Source organism: Fulmarus glacialis, unplaced genomic scaffold (genome assembly GCF_000690835.1).
Source record: "Fulmarus glacialis isolate BGI_N327 unplaced genomic scaffold, ASM69083v1 scaffold6434, whole genome shotgun sequence".
NCBI classification, from domain to species: Eukaryota; Metazoa; Chordata; class Aves; order Procellariiformes; family Procellariidae; genus Fulmarus; species Fulmarus glacialis.
The window spans coordinates 1-20,554 of NW_009209930.1; the positions used below are offsets into that span (position 1 = coordinate 1).

Here is a 20,554-nt window from a genome sequence, read left to right on the forward strand (position 1 = left end):
GCGGGAGGGAGTCGTGACATGAGGGAGAGGTCCTGGGGCAGACGTGGTGCTGGGGCCTGCCCGGAGGATCCCTCTCAGACACCCCTTCGCACGCACTCCCCCTCAACCACACATTCTCACACGCCCCACACACAGTCCCCTCAAATCCCACCAACGCAGCCAGCTCCAGGAGCCTTCCAGGGAGCCGGGGACAGCCCAGCCCTGTGTGCCCCGCTCTGGGCAGACGAGAAACGGGGCGAGGAGCTCAGGCTGCGGAGAAGGGCGCTGCTGCCTGGCAGCTGGGCAAACAGGTCTCCGGGAAGTGCTGGCCACCAGCCGGATGCACTGTCCAAACCAAAAGTATTTGAGGGAGGTGTCTCTTGCCACGTACTGATCCCGCCCAAGTGTTTGTCCACAGTACCGCATTGATTTGATAACAGCAGGGTGATAGTTTGTGTACGTTGCTAGCTTCCTCTGATATATTTCATCCTGTATGAAGTGCTTTTAAATTACTAGATTGTCTCTTTTCTCCAGCAGTTTGTTAGTCTTACTTCTACATAGCAGGCGATGGTACTTACAAATATTTTCTTGGCTCTGGATAACTGACAGGAAAAATAAATTGTAACATAGATAACCTTAGTTTCATGGATTTTTTTTTAAATATGTAAAATATGCTTGTATAAAGAAGTATTTATTAATAAATGTTTTTATTGGTTAAAAATATCTTACTGGAAATATGAATTTTATGTATACATCTCTGTAGTGTTTTACATGTTAGTATTCTGTTACAAAACGACATCTTTTCTTTAAAAAATTATAAATTATATTGATCTATTCAGTCTTGACTAAAGCCAGTGCCGTGCTGCTGAGCCAGGCGACAGAGTTAAAGACTGAGGCAGAACAGCCAACTTACGGCTTTTGGTTTCTTTTTTTAACTAGGTTTGCTCACTGGCCTGGTCAGTTTGGCATCTGCTACTATCATCTCAAGGCTTCTCAATAACATAGCACAGTAAAAATTAAGTTAGTTACAGAGCCCAAATTACTATTTTTGTTGCACTGTGGGAAGGAGCAGAAGACCGGTTTTCCTCCTCCTTGTAACTGCTATTGCCATTTAACTTTTCCCCTGTTATGGGTGGGGCAATACCAACGGCAGCCTGGATATCTTGACTTCTCTCAAAATAGGAGCAAGATATAACTGCCCTCTCTGTGACATTTCCCCAAAGTCTGCGGTTCTAGATGGAAACCATGTTGCTTTGAGACGTTCCTTTTTGCTTTGCATAAATTTGTTGCCTGGTCTGTCTGCTCCGAGAGCTGATACCTAGTGTAGGGCTTCCCCTTTCTTTGGCATCAATGTAGAGAATCATGTTCATAATATGAATTGCTGATCAGGTGCCTGCCAGCACTCCTAATCTGCTCATTTCTGTGCTTATCTTCTAGAAGATTTGAAAGTGCCTCAAGTTTCTAGACTATGAAGTGCTAGGTTTTGTCCACTCGTGTAAAGCACGCTTTTATTCACTGGTCTGTCTTACTATTGTTTGATTTTTCCTAAGATTTGCTGATATCATGTGCCATAGGAAATAGTTCTGCTTACAAACAGAGAAATCATGTCGCAAAACTACTGGCGGTGACTTAGTAATTAAATTCTATAGTCAAATGACTATTTGTTGCTAGCTAAGGTTATTAAGCAGTGAAATGTAGCTGGAAAAGAACGAGTCAAGTGGGGAGAGGAGGAAAGCGAAGACACCTTTGGGAGATTCTGAGAAAGATTAGTTTAGCAGTCACTGACCCAATAAACTTCGGTAAATCTCAAAAAATCCACAAGGAGACTTGCTTTGCTTTACACTCATCATTTAAACAACTTAAAAGTTTAAGGCCAATTAGGGCATAAAACTGTGATTTCAAGCCCTGCACTTAATACTCAGATACTTTTGTTATCTTAGAAACATTACTACAATCAGGAAAACAAAAAAAAAAATTCCCTTGATTATGATCCAGAGATTATTTTCTGGTGCTTAAGCGAAAATCAGACACTAATCCTTCTAAGTTAAAACAGCACTTTACAGCTGCTATGTAGGTACTCGCTTGTCATCATGACATTTTTAGGGACAGTCTAAAATGATTTTAACAGAGGCCCAAACCAATCTGGCCAAGAAAAAAGGAAGCTGCAGAGTTGAATGAAATTTAAATTTAAGTTGAGTTCAGTGCATGTTTATAGTCCCAGGACTGTAAAAATAAGCCATAAATATTTTTATAATGTGTGGTTACTGTATACTTCTAGTATAGTGTCTATTGTCACACGGAACTATCTATCTCTGCCTATCATGTACAGTGCTTTGCTGTAGAAAAATAGTAGTGCTCATTTTGAAAGAGTTTTTGGAAGCACTTCCATTAGAATACATAGAAGGAGGCGGTTTTTTGTTGTTGTTGTGTTTATTTTTTAACCTCAAAGAAACTGCTGAAGAAGATAGTTTACAAAGTTGTATTCCAGCTAGGTGTTCTGGGCTGCTGCTGCTGCTCTGAATTTCTTCAGCCTATTGTGTTATCATCCAGTTACAGCTTCTGATTTTTCTGTAATAATCACTGGGGCAGATTACATCCAGTCTTTGCTAGAATAATCTATGCCCTTAATGTTTCTAAAACTAGACTCAGGAACTGAATACGTTTGGTATTCCTCTTACATCTTACTCTTTTCAGGAGTAGAAGCACATTTCCACTGGTTGAGCTTCAAAGAACGTACCCAGGGGAACAGTATCTGGGGTTTGTGAATCTCTCTTTCTTTTAGGTATGTGTGCCCAATGTAGTAGTGTATTCAGCCGGAATTCTTAGTGGAACAGGTAGGCCAGGTATCTTTTGTTGCAAGTGTAGAGATAGAAACTGGCCAGCTGATTCTGTTTCTCCTTTTCACATGAAGCCTTAATCTTTAACTTCTGTACATTTCATTTTATAATTTGTTTCTTTATTTAAGCCAAGTACTAATATTCTTGTAAACAGTAGCGTAGTTTGGTAAACTTAAGCAACTGTTTTTATTTTCCCTAAGTTCTGAAGTGCTTTGTGAATGTTCTTGATTGTGTGGAGAGCCTTTGTATTCCATATTCAGCTAAACCTGTATGAAAAGTTCAGATTGGACATTTCTTAGTCTGTCACAAGAGGTGGCAATGCAAGTAGATATTCCTCTGGGATGTACTTCTAAGGAGTGGAAATAGTTTTGTTCGGTGATTCCCTCCCCCCCTCCCCCCCCCCGGTAGAAAAAACTCAATTTCCATGGTGTTGTATCACTTACCAAAATGATTATTTTGGTTTTATAGCATCTACATTGGTATTCATGCAAAGAAAACAAAAAGCGCTGTCTAGAATTTTAGATTCAGAAATAGCAGTGGTGAAAGTAGCACTTCTTACCGATAAAGTATCCCAATGTATATAATCATGTATCTTTGATAGACTTTTGCTAATTTGGTAAGAACAGTTGATCATGAGTGTCAGGTCTTTTTTTTCTAAAGAATTTGTTCAGTGTTTCTATTCACACACCCACTTTCTGATTAAGGGAACGTTAAGGTCTCGATGAAGGGATTGTATACTTAGAAAATAAGAAAAAATATACAAGCTTTTTAATGATACTGTGATTCTGGAGTTACAGAAGAAATTAGATTAAGGGTGAAGCAAAGTTGTGTAGTTAAATAGTTGTGATTAGAATCATTCTTAAGGTTTTTTCTTCCTATTTTTGTCTTTAACTTTTTCTTAAGTATTTTTTATTTAGTATTTTTTTTATTTTCTCTTTTTTCGTGTTCCATAAGCAACAGTCTCAGGAAACATTAGAACCTTATTTATCATTCAGATAAAAGAAAAGTTGATTTTAAAACAGTTTTATTTAAAAAACTGAGATCAGGTATATTGTTGATACTAATCCCAAGAAATTTCTCCTACTGGCATGGTCTGAAAGAATTTCTGCTGATTTGGGTTATCTTGACATTTTAATGGTTTGGGGTTTTTTTAATGATTGTTTACATTATTCTTCAGACCAAGCTAACAAAAAGTCAGAGTTGCCTACATGTTGGCTACTGTAGTGAGGCTTTCTTGTAAGCCAGAGTTTTTGCAGACAGTCTGACATCAGAGTTAGTGGGTGGCATAATGTGACATAGACTGTGTATTGAATTCACACACTACCCATGTGATGTGGTTTGAAGTAGTGTGGCAGCTGCTTCTTGGCATTTTTTAGAAGACCTTTGTAGTACATATTAGTTTTCTGGTTATTTTCTTCTTTTTAAAAAAAAAAAAAAATCCCTAAAATCCGACTTCTGGTGTTTAGGGCTAATTATTTCAAAGTGCTGTAAGAATCCAGACTACTATTAGTGAAAATAACACTAATGAATAGAAGATTAAACACTTTGCTAAACAGTCACCACAGGGAGTTTAATCATGCCACATATTTCTTTAGCATGTCCTGGAGGATGGAACAGTATCTTGGTCTGTGCTTACTGACATTGCTATGCCATAAAAATGTGTGAGGCGTTTGTGGGGAATAAAGATTGTATTTCTGACTGCAAAATTATCCTGGTAAAAACCCTAAGGAAGATACAGCTTTCATGACTAAAGTTCTTTGGACAATGTAGTCTGTGTTCTGGGAACAGCTACTATTTTGTGCAACAAAAAGCTCTTCTCTTATTATAAGCAATATCCCTGTAAGATATTTTGTCAATAAAACTATACTCAGCATTTGTCTATATCAAAGAGTTTACTGTACGTTTGTGGCAAATGAGCCTGTGTTTGTCCACTTCACTTCTGCTGCAAATACTATCCCAAGACTATCACTTGATCCTTTCTTTAAAAAAGAAACATCACTTGCACTTACTTCTGTGCACAGCATGCTGCTATGTATGCTCCTGGAGTGTACAGGAAAGGGTTAAGTTGTGTTGCTTTGCTTGCACAACCCATTTAACTCAGGTGAGTTGTCTTTTCATTTCTAGGGACAGACACATTTCACCTGTGTGTTACGGCAGCCTGCTGTTGTTAGACCTGAGCAGCCAAGACAGATGTATCCAATACAAGGAAATACCTTGTCAAAGAAAAGTCAAAAGTGTATGCAGATGAAAGGAATATAGTTACATAGGAAACCAAATGCTGAATAAATTGCTATATGTTCTTGGTTGCTCATTAGGTCTGCTTATTATAGTCTTCAATGCCTTATTTGTCTGAAGACAGATATATGCAAAACACAGGTAGTGCAAGAAATACGGATTTTAGATTTTGGTTATTTTGATTTACAGATATCTTGAATATTGTGTTATCTTGATCATGAGTATTCTAAGGATTTGTATATGCTCAATTTGTGCAGGAAGTATTCCCAAATAAAAATAACAGTAATTTAGTGTAAGTTTTTGGTAAAATGTACATATGTACTTTTGATGTTTTGTGAAGAATAGGTTAGTGTGTCAGCATCAAAGCCAGCAGCAGCAAAAGTCTGAAGTATGTACTAAAAATCTATGGAAGAAATCTTTGCTATTTTCTAGTCCATTTCACCTTTTTGTTGCTGGAGACAATGAAGCCAAAGTTCATGTAGTAAACGTAAAACTAGAAAAAAAAAATTATGACATAGTGAGCTTAGGATAAGTAAATATTGCTGCATTAATTGAAATGCTGAAGATGAACAATGGAAATCTGACAACGCAACTTTAACTCTCTAAAGTAATTGTTAAATTAGTTAAAAGATTTCTCTGGTACTAAGGCCAGTAGTCTCATGTCAGCTCATTAAAATGAAAAGAGACAGTCATAAATATTTGACTCAAATACTGATTAAGTTCTCAAATTTAAGCATAATTTCAGCGTAAAACAGTCAATGTTGCTTTATAGAATTAACTTTAACCTCTCTTTTCATGGCATATCTTATATCATCATGTTCATTAATGCTTAATCTTTCTCTTGTTATGGACATATTTAAGTCTTTTTACCAAGAGGAAGAGGCCTAGAGGAAGTTGGAAAACATGGTTGCTTGTTTAGTGAGATAAAAGAAATTTGAGGGCAACAATGTTTGGAAACAAATCAACCAGTGCTTATGCCCCCCTCCCCAGGTGTTTCCCTGATTGACTATGCCTAATGACTCCTTGTGAGATAAAGAAGTTGTCAGACCTCTCTTACAATATTAAGTACCTCAAACATTAAAAAAAGGTGTGTTTTCTATTTGAGGAAGATATATTTATATTGCTTATTGATTCCCAAACTTTAAGATTTACTAATATCATATGTCCTTGTGCATGGTACACTGAGAAACAGTAACGTGATTTTCTTTTTTATGGTGCTACAAAAACATTCCTGGTTAACAGATTGCAGAGGCTGTAGACTCAGGCAGAGCCCTTGCAGCTTTAGCAATGGTAGTTTTACAAGTTACAGTCTTTTTGCTGGGTGCTAATCTGTATATATGCTTAGTGTTTTACACTTGTATTGCATTTACATGGCAGGGTTGGGAGGCGGGGATGACTGCAGGGGTGGCCTCTGTGAGAAGAGACCAGAGGCTGCCCCTGTGCTGGACACAACCAGTTCCAGCCAGCTCTAAAACAGACCCACTGCTGGCCAAAGCTGAGCCACCCAGTGAAGCAAGTGGTGCCTCTGTGATAACGTATTTAAGAAAGGGTAACAAATGCTGCACAGCAGCTGTGAGAGGGAGGAGTGAGAAAAATGTGAGAGAAACAACCCTGCAGACACCAAGGTCAGCGAAGAAGGGAGGGGAGGAGGTGTTCCAGGCACCGGAGCAGATATTCCCCTGCAGCCTGCGGAGAAGACTAGGGTAAAGCAGGTTGTCCTGCTGCAGCATATGGAGAAGACCACGGTGAAGAAGGTATTTCTCTGCAGCCCATGGAGGACCACGCCGGAGCAGATATCCAGAACTGCAGCCCATGCAGGGCCTCATGCCGGAGCAGGTGGATATGCCCTGACGGAAGCTGCAGCCCATGGAGAGCCCATGCATGAGCAAGATCCTGGCAGGAACTGTGACCCGTGGATGACCCATGCTGGAGCAGTTTTTGCTGAAGTACTGTACCCCACGGAGAGGACCCATGTTGGAGCAGGGGAAAAGTGTGAAGAGGAAGGAGCAGCAGAGATGAAGTGTTATGAGCTGACCACAACCCTTATTCTGCATCCCCTATACACCGCTTGGGAGAAAGGAGATAAGAGTTGGGAATGAAGGAGTGAAGCTGAGCCTGGGGAGGTGGTTTTAGTTTTGTCTTTGTTTCTCACCATCCTACTCTATTTTTAATTGGCAATAAATTAAATTCATCATCCTTGAGTCTGTCTTCCCCATGACAGTAATTGGTAAGTGATCATGCTGTTCTTGTCTCGACCCATGTGCTTTTCCATATTATTTTCTCCCTGCCGTCATATTGAGGAGGCAGAGTGAGAGAGTGGCTGGGTGGGTGTCTGGCAGCCAGCCAAGATCAGCCCACCAGACATTGTGAGAAAACAAGGCATTTTTTAATCTGGCAGTTTGGTAAATTGGTTGCAATCGTTTCACCAGGAAATAAAGTTTTTATTTTTAGTCTTGCAGTGTATAAGTATCGGTATTGTAGTACAAAATTTTCAGCACTAAAGAAAAATGGGAAAATTATACGTGAGGTAGAAGTGGACTGGATTTTTTTTATGGGTTTTCTTGGAAGTTTTGTGAGCCTTGTGAAGCACATTTTTGGTACGTTTTAGTACCAATGGCACTGGTGCTGTATGGCAAAGCTGTTATGAGCTTCCCCTCTGCATTCTTATAACAACAGCTGTATGGTAAAACTACTGTGGTTTGAATGTATGAATTTATTTTAAAAAGCTGACATAAGCTTTGAAATAAACAATAATGTGAACAAGTCTGGATGCTTAACTTATCCTGTAAATAACCAGGTGAGGTTTTTTTCCTGTTTTCTAAAAGTTATATCTCTTCCTGAGTATATGTTATTCCAATTAAGAAATGCAGAATCTATTTGTATTTCAAAGGATGAAATAGGAAAGTAGTTTTTTGCAATTCTGTGGTCAGTAGTTAGCAAGTGGGAATTAACTGTGGCTTTTATCTAGATGCTGCTTATTTCTTTTCTCAGTTCACATACATGCAGCTTACACAAAAATAAAGCTGTGTTTTGAATTCAGGCTGGTTGCTATTTTTCCCCTTGTAAACTGCCAATTTTGCAGAGAGAATTTAATTCAAATCGCTGGGATTCTTGTAGTCCTCAAATGTTTTTCATAGGTCCCCATCTTTGAAAGCTGCTGAATAATTGCTTGTCTGTGAAAAAAATAGTGGCAGAGTTCTTGAAAGAGGAGAGCTCTTTGACATGTCCTCTTGATGAGTTGCAGCAGCACATGCCAGAAAATGCAGTACAAGTGAATGAAAAAATATACAGAATGATTACTTGATCCTCAGGCTAAATTAACTACTCCACATTACATGTATTAAATCTGCATTGAACGTGTATAGTAGATAACTAAACTAATCTAAAAATTTCCCACTTGGAAGTCTGATTACTTAAGTCTAATCTTGAAATGGAGGGCTTTTTTAAAATATTGGAAATTTCCAAATTGTTAAAATAAGTTGATTGAGAAGTGTTTCCTGTCTGTATAGTTCATTTTTTATGTGGATCTTTCTTACATGCAACTTGAACTTACTGTATTGATTCCATCTGCTTTCCTTCTATCTCATCGTTGAACTAAAATTCCCTGCTTCTAGAATACTTAAAACAACACTCTCCTCTAATTTTAAACAACTTAATTTTCAAGATTTGGAAAATAATTAATGTGAAGTAGTGGCATTGTGTAGAAATAGTGTTTTATTCTTAGTGGTATGCCTGCTTTCTGGTTCTTCTATTTGAAGTGTATTAAAAAAAACCCAAACAAACCAAAAAACAGGGAAAGTGCATCTTGGGATCTTATAGATAGGTTTGAGTGATATCTTTAAGTGATGGACACATAATGTTTGACAGTTGGGAGTTGTGAATTCATTCCTGCCTATTAATTTCTTGTGGTTTTACATTGTCAAATGTACTAAATGTCTAAATTTATACTTTTTATTTTAGTTTACAGGTATTATAATTTCAAGAAATGCTGTGACCTATTTGAAGAACACCTTTCACAAAAACTTTCGTCTTGTGATAAATTTTTAAAACTAGAATGGCTTTGAAAAAAACACCTAAACTATTCAAGAAATTATTTTTTCACTGGAAACTTTGGAAGTTTAGCATTATTGTGTTTGTCTTTCTGGTATTTTTATTTTTATTACAAAGAGAAGTGGGCGTTCAAGATTTTAAAGATGAAGCAGGGATTGAACCAGTTATTGGAAAGAAAAGTCATGTATTAGGTCTTGTGTTACATGCTATGAACAATATCAAAGGTGCAAAGCCAAAAATGCAGATAAAAGCACCTATCAGGCAAACTAAAATTCCCGGAGAGAGACACTGTTTGCCAGGATGCTATACTGCAGTGGAACTAAAATCCTTTCTAGATCGACCCCTTCAAGATCCTAATGCTCCTGGAGCTTCTGGTAAAGCATTTAAAACCATCAACTTAAATTCAGAAGAACAGAAAGAAAAACAGCGTGGAGAAGAAAAACATTGTTTTAATGCATTTGCAAGTGATAGGATTTCTTTACACCGCGATCTTGGACCAGACACTCGACCTCCTGAGTATGTTGAAATGTGTATGTCCTGATAGTTGAAAAACTTGTCAGAAATGCAGACTGCAAAGTGACTTCAGTTCAGCATTAGGTGATAGTTTAGGAAATTCTCCTAGCTATACATAATGATTGGCTGTATGTAATGATCCACAGTGCCAAAGTCAAGAATGTTTAGAAAGGCTCACTTCTTTCATGGTTTTGAATTCAAAGTAACTATATTTAAATAAGGTTTTCTGCTTTTGCCTTTAAGCTACAATTTTTGAGTGACTTTCTGGAAGCCTGCTAAGTTTTACTTAGAAGAAAACTAAAAATGTGGTTTAAACTTTTTCCCAATTTAAACACCATTCCCACTGCTTTTTTTTTTTTTTTTTTTTTAAGTATTCAGTGTTAATAAAACCACCAGCATAATTTAATAAATTAGGAATTGTAAACTGTTGAACAAGGCAATGGAACATCTCAGCAATTGAAAAAAATTGAAAAAATTTATTAATGAAGGCTGTAGGACTTGGGTAGAGTGGGTTTTGGTTAGTGTCAGTGTCAGATTATATGTTCTCAGCTATCTGTGTCAGAAGTGACTAACCTTACTGAGCTGCTGCTGGTAGTATGAATATCATGTTACATGTGGTGCAGCTCACAATAACCTTTGCTAGAGCATAACTGGTGAGTTTTCGCCTGTGTATTTTGTGAGGCAATGGCTGTGATAATTGTCTTGGGGAGTCTTCCAGTCTCTGAAGTTGACAGGCAATGTGAGCTTATGAATACTGAAGTGTTGTCTTGTCATCTTGACTTGCAATTGGATTTAAAGTTATGTTCAGAATACATCAATCTTGAAAAACTGTGGGTTTAATGTTGTTTCCCTTGAATGGGATATGCTGCCCAAACTCTTAAGAGTTTGAGTCAAAACTTTTTGTCCATTTTGTAACATTTGACACTTTCTGATCTGTAGATGTATTGAACAAAAGTTTAAGCGTTGCCCAGCGTTGCCAACCACAAGTATTATAATAGTTTTTCATAATGAAGCATGGTCCACTCTGCTCAGAACTGTTCACAGCGTGATGTATACATCTCCTGCCATACTGCTAAAGGAGATTATTTTGGTGGATGATGCCAGTGTAGATGGTAAGAAGTCCTTCTATTTTCTCTTGTTTTTTGTTTTTTTGTTTTTTTTTTTTAAGACATGTTAGGATTGCAGATAAATTGGTTAAAAGGGGATATCTCTTTACTACCATTAACAGGTATCATGGTATTCTAAGTGGTTTTGTTCCTTTCTCTTTCTATAAAATATAAAATAGTTCTCCCTCATCTTTTTTTCATAAGGTAATCAAATATGAAATTCTTGTCCTCTAAAAGGTTTTTAAACCCCATTTCTGATTATTCTAATTCTAGTGCTGCTTAAACTGCATAACTGGTTTCCTGGCAAGTAGCTCTGTAATTTGTGCTTCAAATGAATTACAGTTTATAGAACAAAGTGTCCAAGGATAAATCGGCCAATGCTTGTATCAATTTGCATTTTATCATAGTGATTGTCTTTATGCAAATTAATTTCATTAATATGAAGGGCAATGTCTTTCCTAGAAAGTAAAATTATTTAATGGAAAAATAGTCTTCAATACTCAAGCTGACTGCCAAAAATAATTGAATGTATACTGAGTGTGATCACAAATGCAAGTTCAAAAAACATTATATGCATAACTTCAGATTAACATGTCTGTACATACATGCTTATATTAATGTATTTACACTTTTTCAAAGTCTGTATTTAGTATACACACTTGGATGTGAAGTATGTTCAGTACAGTTTAATATAAGGATGGGCAGAGGAAGGAAGATGATGTGGGATGTTTAATGAGGGATGTGGAGTTATTTCTCAAATTTTGCACATTTAAAGAGTTTTTTGCATAGCTTCTGTTGCTGTTGTAAATATTGTAGCCTTTGAAAACTGTGTGTAAAATGTGCTGTCATTAAGGAAAAAATTGGCATGTTCTGCAGATAACTTGAGAAAGTAGGTACATGATCTGTTTGCTCTGAGAACAGATTTTGAATTGATATTCAAACTGTTAGTACTGCAGAAGAGATGTACTAGCACATGTCCTTTCTCTTTTAGAATATTTTTAGTGTTTCATCCTCTGTTCTCTGCCAGTCACATCATCCTATGCCCCCACTCCCAACAAAACTCAGCCCCTAAAAAGTCAGGAATTGTTTAGTGCTTTGATGTTGAGGTCATTCCTGGGATTAGTGTGAATTGTTTATCCTGTTAGTTTAATAATGTAAAATTTTAGGCAGTGGCATGTATATAGACTGAATATCCTGAAACTGATTTCTCTTTCTAGAATATTTGCATGATAAACTAGATGAATATGTGAAACAATTTCAAATAGTTAAAGTAGTCCGTCAAAAAGAAAGAAAAGGTCTAATCACTGCACGCTTGTTGGGAGCTTCAGTAGCAACAGGAGAGACCCTTACCTTTCTGGATGCTCATTGTAAGTGTAACCTGTAACTATGCGAGGTCTCATTTATAACACTGTTGTCTTTGATTTAACATTGCAGATTTTTTATGAATTATGAACATTAGCAAAGTATCATCTTTCCTATTGATATTTTATATTATTGAAAGTATAATTAGCAATGCTATTTAAAAGCAGTGCATATTGGCTTGCTGTCGGCATGTTAAAATATTCCCTGTGTACTACTTTATAGCCAAGTAAAAATTCAGTGCTTGTTCCCATTTTCTCCATAGGTGAATGCTTTTATGGCTGGTTAGAGCCATTATTGGCAAGGATAGCCGAGAACCCTGTCGCTGTTGTAAGCCCTGATATTGCTTCTATAGATCTCAATACTTTTGAATTTAGTAAACCATCTCCTTACGGGCATAGCCACAACAGAGGAAATTTTGATTGGAGTTTGTCATTTGGATGGGAGTCTCTTCCTAAACATGAAAATAAAAGAAGAAAAGATGAAACGTATCCAATTAGGTAAACATTATTTGAATAATATTTTAAATCCTTCGGTTTTCATGTTTTTTTGTTATGAACAGCAGATTGTAAATGAACTAGTTCTTCAGATGAGTCTGATCAGAAGTCTTAGCATTTTAGATGGTTTTTGTAATACTTTCTTTAAGAACCACATTGTACATTTTAAAGCTTTTGTAAAAATATAACCTCCTTAAGACAGTAATTGCTCTGCATTACCTCTGCAATTTCTGGTTTTTTTTTTTTCATCAGGAGGGAGGGGGAAGAGGATGATTATAAACAGTTCTTTTCAGAGACAGTACCACAGATTCTGGCTCCTCATTCATCATCCTTGAAAGGATGACAACAAAGGTTCAGAGCACCAAAATACTAGACTGTTACAGTGGTGCATTTGATAATTGTACGTGCTTTGGCCGAAGACAGGTTACTGGTCTGGAGGAGTAATAACTTTGCTTGATATCCTCCATACAGGGAAAATATGTTATTTTTCCTGAGGCTGTCTTTTATACCAGCAGTCATTAGTCTAAACCATTTGTTAATAAATGAAAATAAAACTGTCAAATGAGACTCGATGTGGGCAGATTTAATTGCTTGAGGTATTATCTATGCCAGGAAAAGATATCAATGTGGTGAAACACTGACAAATGCATGGAAACTTCCTAGAACAGTTATACCATGTTTTTACATCCATATTTTAAAAACCCTACCTATTTGAATTCTGTCTTCCTCGGTAAATTTCTCTTTTTGCAGAACACCTACTTTTGCTGGAGGACTCTTTTCAATATCAAAAGAGTACTTCGAACACATTGGAAGCTATGATGAAGAAATGGAAATTTGGGGAGGTGAAAATATAGAAATGTCTTTCAGAGTAAGTTTAGCTACCTAATTAGCAATGGTCTCTATACTGACAGTGTACAGGATTTTTGAGGACAAATTAAGATCTTGACTTCTCTGCTGTATCAGCCAACTAGGACACGGAAAATTAATTACTAATGACCTGTGAAATAAAATACAAACATGCTCACTAAACTGATTTTTTTTTTTTTTTTTTTTAAATGTGTTTAGGATTGATAGTTGAAATGTACATTTCCAGGGTTTTACCTGATTAGGAAATTCACTTATGGTACGCCTGATATATGCACTCTTGCTAGTGGTTTGGGGTTTTTTCTGGTGAACAATAACATTGCTGAATTTTTTTCTACCCTCTTAATTCTAATTGCAGTGCACTTACACAAAAAAAATGTTATTATTAGGTATGGCAATGTGGTGGACAGTTGGAGATCATGCCTTGCTCTGTCGTTGGCCATGTCTTTCGCAGCAAGAGTCCCCATACTTTCCCTAAAGGCACTCAAGTGATCACAAGTAATCAAGTCCGCCTTGCAGAAGTCTGGATGGATGAATATAAAGAAATATTTTACCGAAGAAACACAGAGGCAGCAAAAATTGTGAAACAAGTAGGTGGTGGTGGTGGTATTAGAAATCACACTTGCTGCATTAAAAGTTTTGGTGAGCAAAAGTTATTTATTGACAAAATATGTAAGGATTCTAGATATTTTAATGAAAAGACAGAGTTCAGTTTGCTTAATGCTGTAGCCCCAACAAACATGAAAAACTTAAGTGTTTGGGCGGTGATAGTGTTGTTTTGTGTGATGGGTTTTTTTGATTGGTAGGGTTTTTTCATAGATTCTCTAAAATCCTGGGTTGTTTGCATTGAACACCTACTGGCACTACCAGAAGAGCATGAGAAAAGCTACTGAGCACAGAAAATGCAAACTAACTTGGAGTGAGAAACATAATGTCTCATTAGTCTCAAGGTGCTTAGTATTTTTACTTAAAAAGCAAGTTTTGTTGTTCTTTAGCTGCAGAATAAAGCTTATTCAATGATAGATACCCATCCTGTGTCTATCTGCTTAAAAACTTTAAGTTAAATTCAGGGGGTTTGGCTGTTGGTTGGTTTATTTTTGTAAGTTTACTGGAACTTTGGTCTTTCACCAGCTGGAATCTAGAGTTTTCTTCAAGAAGCTATTTTTTCTCCCTTTGTATGATAAATTTCTGTGAATATTGTGTCACTAGTAGCATTAGATTTCCTAAGCATGTTTAGCAGCTAGACAACTGAATTTGGTCTGGGAGATTCTGCATTGCACTGACTATTATGCTAATTATTTAATTAATCCAATTAATTATTTCAGCTCACTCTTTTTAGTGAGATCAGTTAGCTTTGTGGCTGTCATCTTTATGGTCTTGTTTGTACTTTCCCACTTTATGGTACTGTGTTAAAACACTCTTGGGGCTAAGGATCCTTCTATTCTTTCCATGTTGCAATGTATTTTTCTTGCATGTGCTTTGAAATGCTGTCGGCAGGATGTCAGTGGTATTATGATCCCAAAAAACAAACAACAGTAACCGTAGTAGTATGGTATTTAAAACTTATTTAATGCTACAATACAGAATGGCGTAGTTTTATATGTACAAAGCTGATATTAGTAACGTTAGCATAATTCTCTTCCATCTTCTTTACTTCCCTTCCTCTAACAGAAAACATTTGGAGACATCTCAAAAAGACTTGATTTAAGGCAGCGTCTGCAGTGTAAAAATTTTACCTGGTATCTCAGTAACGTTTATCCAGAAGCATATGTGCCAGACCTGAATCCTTTGTTTTGTGGATATGTAAGTTTAATTATTTTCTATAGTCTTTCATAATCCAGGAAGTTTGATAATCTTTTGTGCTACCTTAGCCATAGCATTTACATTTCAGCTATCATTAATTGCTCTAGGGTTTTCTGTCACTACTCTGGACAAAGAATCTCTTCTGCATACCTTGCTATTTGAATATTTTATAGCTTTGTCAATGGTGATACGAAATTTAAGCAAAGCTTCTTAAGAACTAACAGTAGCCTTGCTTAACGGGATCTTGCAACCTGCTGAGATAAGCAATGTTCTGCCCATCATCACTAACAGTTAAAATGACACAAAAGTACTAAGCCACTGGTGAGAGATTTCCTGAATTATCAAGATAAATTTAGCTTTATATAAGAAGTCAGAGAGAATTTTTAGTTCATGTTAATTAGGAAAACTGGACAGCTGTTTGCTTCTCAGAATTAGGTTTATGATGAGGAAGATGTATGTTTATAGTTATACATAGATTTTTTTTAAAGACCATTGCATTTCCTCTGCCAAGTAACTTCTTAGACATTGCATTGCTAAAACCAACAAAATATTAAACAACTAATAATTCTTAGCTTGAGCTGAATGTGAATGTTTAGCACTTCCCCTTCCTCCAATTTTGAATATTTTATGTGTATCTCTTCAAATTGTAATTTGAATAATAGTAACCTTGTATACCAGTAGCCCAATAATTCACAGTGTGTGGCTGTAGACAACCATAATGTAGTTACTAGGCTTTTGATTACAAAAGATTAACTCTGAGAGACCAGGATTTTTAGATTTGAGCATAGCAGAAAATAAAAATGAACTAACAGCTGCCATTGTTGTTAAGACAAAGGTTAGGTTTGTATGCAGGTGAGACAGTTTAATTTTTTGTCATCCCCACTGAGCTTCTTTTTTTTTTTTTTCTTTTTCTGATAACACCCTTTCTTTAGTTAAAAAACATAGGTAACCACATGTGTCTGGATGTTGGTGAAAATAACCATGGTGGCAAACCATTGATTATGTATGCTTGTCATGGACTTGGAGGAAATCAGGTAAAATATTTGATACCTGATTTTTATGACCTGTTCAGCTGTAACTTTACCATATTAAAGCTTTTCATTTATTTTAGACAAATGGACTAATTTTTAATATGCAATTTCTCTCTCTCTTCCCCCCCCGCCCCGCCCTTTTTTTAAGAGTTAATTCCTAGATATATTGTTCAAGGAAAATTTCATACTGCTCTTCGTGTTGTGTCCCACCTCTAACAATTTATGTTCAGCATACAGATTCAGATTTTTAACACAATTGCACTGCTTCACTTGATCTCTCCCTTCTGTGCAAAACCTTTTCATCCTACCCTTACTACTTTCTTGTAAGTGTTGTCTTCTTAATTCTTCCCTTCCTTATGCTTCCTCCTATTGCTTCTTTCTCTGTCACCAGGACTCGCACTATCAAGGAAGATGCTGGTGGGAATCCGGCCAATGGGAGACCAAGTGGCCAGGCCTGAGCCACCTTCCCTATCATGCTTGCAGCCTCATAGTGTGAGGTCAAAGTGGTCTATCCTGTACTGGCTAATGCAAGTGAATAATATGATTGAATTTGTCCAAGAAGAGTTCTCTTTGATGCATAGCTCTTGGAGGCAGCAATGGTGCTCTGTTTCTTCTACAGTATGACTTGCAATAGATGTCAATCCTTCAGGCACTGCTGTAATAATAATAAAAGTAACATCTTCTTCCCTGCCCAGAAATGAACGCTTATCTGTTGCCTTTAAGAGTTATTTGAGGAATGAAGTTTATTAACTAGAGATCCTTAATAAGTAAAGGTCAGCAGAGGTTTAAAAATTTTTGTTAGAATACAGTTGTAATTTTTCTTTTGTTTTAATAAAATCTTCAATCTTAAAAACCATCCATTGATGGCACTGTGAAAACTCAGACACATGATCCTAGTTAGTTGATGCTTTCCTAATCAATTTTGTGGTAGATGAAATACTGTCTAGATTAACAACTACAGCTAACTATGTTGGCTTCTTCTAGTATTGAACTACTTTTTTTATTCTCTTGTGATTTAATACTACATTAGCCTTTTCACATTGTCACTGTCTTTAATGCAGGAACACTGTACCAAGACATTGTATTCAGAGATCTGCTGTATGCTTCTATTGTCATCTCTCTCTAAATTATCTTGGACTGTACTAAAACTCTATGCTTTCAAGTGCTGTGTATTTTCTTTTTCCTCCTGCCGTAAAATAACAGTCTGAACCCCTTTAAATGCCAGCCTTCACAGAATTTTAATACAGGTTGTGCTGGTAATGCTCAAGAGATGTGCATTTTTCCTTACTTAACCCTTCTCATTACAATACTCTATTTTCAGTTGTATTATGTTCTTTACCAGACTTTAGCAGTGTAGGCTGAAATTTTCCATGCTACCTCTCTTCTTCATCCATATGTTTGATATAGGACAAGGGAGTTGAAGAGAGAACCTCGTTTTCAGAGCTGAACATCAGCTGTTTATAATTCTTCCTTTTTACAATATTCTGGGGCTGGGAATGTGTCCATCTCAATAGCATCTCAATATCCAAAATTAATGAAGTTTTAAACTTTGAAGTCATATTTTCAGGGCTCCCATAGATTTTGGGGTTCAAAAGGTAAATCAGACAGATTAAGTCAGATTAACAGATTTAGAGTAAATTATTATGTCTGAGAGCTAAGTGACTAAGCAGGCCACTCCTGTCAATACCTGTTTCAGGGAGTAATGTTGAGTAATTTAAAAGTAAAATTTAAAATTTTAAAGTAATCTCTTCAGACACTTAAGAGTGAGATGCCTGTTTGTCCCTCAGTGCTATTCCCATTGATGCCAAGGCAGTGAGGAGGCAGAAGCTGACCAACTGGACAGATAGTTGAAAGCCACAGAGCCTGGTCTTAATAGTCAAAGGAAAGATATGGTGAAGGCGGCTGACATATGGAGCCAAGAAACAGTGGTAACGGGATATAATGATAGGAACTCTGCTGTTTAATGAGGGAGAAAAGGAAGAGACCAGGATGGTAGGGTAGGACAAGAGGTATAAAAGGACAGCTGTGTCTGTAACTGTTAGAATTAAATCCCTGTGAAGACCGGAATTATAGCCTGGGATTCCTGAGCCTTAAGAGTACTCTGCTGCCAGGAAATAATGGTAAAATTCACTCACAAAATACATGTTAGCATTTATTGTTTAGATCAAGCAGCAAAAGCTGATGTACAGCAATCAGTGTTGTTCCATGTGACAAATTTTTGGTTTTGATTGCTCTAAGAAAAAACAAAATCCAGCAACAAAAATAGAATACAAATTTCTAAAGTTAAGAAATGCCAAAATTTAAGTTATCCATGCAACTGTCTCCACTCTTCAGTTTGGCTCCTTGTGATTCCTGGGGGAGCAAGCAATGAGATCTTGCATCGTAATGCATATGCACCAAGTGTCATTTGCAATTTATACATTTAAGTACTTCTAAATATATTCCGTTGCATTAGTATTAGACAATGCTTTTAGTTTTGTAAGCACTTTTAAAGTGTGTACGCTAAAAATCAGAGAAATGATTCTGTAGTCTCAAATTGTTGAATAACAAAAGAAACCTATTACTTTGTATATTGGAATTTCAAAGGGTTAATTTAGTTTAATACTCTTGTTTGTGTTTATTTACTGAAATTTGTAAAAATTGTTTAAATAGTACTTTGAATATTCTGCACACCATGAAATTCGACATAACATCCAGAAGGAGCTTTGTCTGCATGCTTCTAAAGGACCCGTGCAGCTTCGCGAATGTAACTACAAAGGCCAGAAAACCTTTGCTGTTGGAGAAGAGCAATGGCTGCATCAAAAGGTATTTAGACTGCGCAGTGAATCGGAATCTTATCAGTGATCTTTTATATGAGTTAATTTTTCATTTCCAATAAAAGAGAAAACCCTGACAAAACAAAACTCTAAAGCCAAAGAGGAGTACGTTTTATTTATGGGAGGAAAATGTAGATAATTTCAGCTTTTCAGTTACCAGACCAAAACTTGATGATTTCTCTATTTTAAATTTGAAGTAGAAATGTCACTTACAAGAACAGTTGATATCCTTTTGTGTGGGTGTGTCTGGGCATCCACTTGGAAGTCAATCCAAATGTTTTGTATCTTTTAAAATATTTTTTAAAAATTTCCTAACAAAACAAGTTGGCACTTGCATACTACTCATATTCCTTTGCTAGCCCCCCCGCCTCTGCCTTACTCTTTTTAACAACAATGAACTTGTGAAAAAACGAAGAGTGGGGGGAAATAGCATGCTCATTGTTTGTTCACTTTCTTTTTTTTCCTCCTTTTTTACCCACTTTAGGATCAAACTCTGTACAATGCAGCACTACATATGTGCCTTACAGGAAATGGAGAACATCCGAGTTTGGCATCCTGTAATCCATCAGACCCCTTCCAGAAGTGGATCTTTGGCCAGAACAATTAAGATTTGAAGTTTATAGGCCAGGATCATCTTATTAAAAGAAAAGATCCATTCTAAACTGTGATCATATATGTATACTGCATTTTTAATGATGCATACTTTAAATGTAAAGTGTTTAAACAGTTTCTTTTCCCTCTTATTTAAGTTGGATATAAAATGTGTCATCAGAGATTCCCTAGGGAGTTATACCAAAGATGACTGAGGTCCCAATTAAGAAAAATGTTTACAATATTTCTATGATAAGACTTTATATGTTGACCAATGATTCATGGATCCTACAGTACTCTTTCACCTTGGGGACCGTATGTATATTGGTTTTCCACATACTGTAAGTACTTCTGAAGAAGACTAGTTTTCTCTGTAGAGTTTTGAGAAATTATTGTATACTGTCTAAAACCCAAGATGCTTTATATGTATATTTTTATGGTAAATTGGTTGACTTCATTTATTTTTTTTAATCATTTACTTTACTCAGTGAACATTTCTCAGTATTTTTTAAGTTCCCTCACTTGAAAAATTAAATATTTGATCTTCAGGTTAAAGCCAAATAGGCTACCACACTGAGCTCAGCTTTTAGCAAGTCAATTTTTCTTTTGTAGAAGAAAAAAATAATTCTCACTGAAATGTGTGTGTGATTATTTTAATGGAAAATCTGCTTATTCTGATATTAATCTCCTTTTATTTAGCCAAAATTTTTGTATATGTTTTTTATATTTCATGAACTTTAAAATTTATGACGAAGTTATATTGTAATAGATTTCCAAGCTGCTTAACATTAACACATTTTTTTCAGCATTTTGTTCATTACTGCTTTTAAATTACATGTTATGTACTAAACCCACTTTTTTTTCTACCTTTAG

At 36.3% G+C, this 20,554-nt stretch overlaps 1 protein-coding gene across 1 annotated transcript; it reads left to right on the top strand.

Moving 5' to 3' along the window:
• The first annotated feature begins 9,019 nt into the window (after positions 1–9,019).
• Positions 9,020–20,009, top strand: GALNT3 (polypeptide N-acetylgalactosaminyltransferase 3). The gene is made up of 10 exons (XM_009576997.1): positions 9,020–9,617; positions 10,554–10,726; positions 11,938–12,087; positions 12,345–12,579; positions 13,327–13,444; positions 13,830–14,030; positions 15,112–15,243; positions 16,176–16,277; positions 18,927–19,079; positions 19,575–20,009. The coding sequence occupies exons 1-10, from the start codon at positions 9,106–9,108 to the stop codon at positions 19,695–19,697; spliced, it is 1,899 nt and encodes a 632-aa protein (XP_009575292.1). The 5' UTR covers positions 9,020–9,105; the 3' UTR covers positions 19,698–20,009.
• The last annotated feature ends 545 nt before the right edge of the window (positions 20,010–20,554 follow it).

Coding starts and splice junctions, on each gene's coding strand:
- GALNT3 (XM_009576997.1), top strand. CDS start 9,106: ATGGCTTTGAAAAAAACACCTAAACTATTCAAGAAATTATTTTTTCAC. Junction 15,244..16,175: donor ATCCTTTGTTTTGTGGATAT/GTAAGTTTAATT, acceptor CCCTTTCTTTAG/TTAAAAAACATAGGTAACCA. Junction 19,080..19,574: donor AGCAATGGCTGCATCAAAAG/GTATTTAGACTG, acceptor TACCCACTTTAG/GATCAAACTCTGTACAATGC.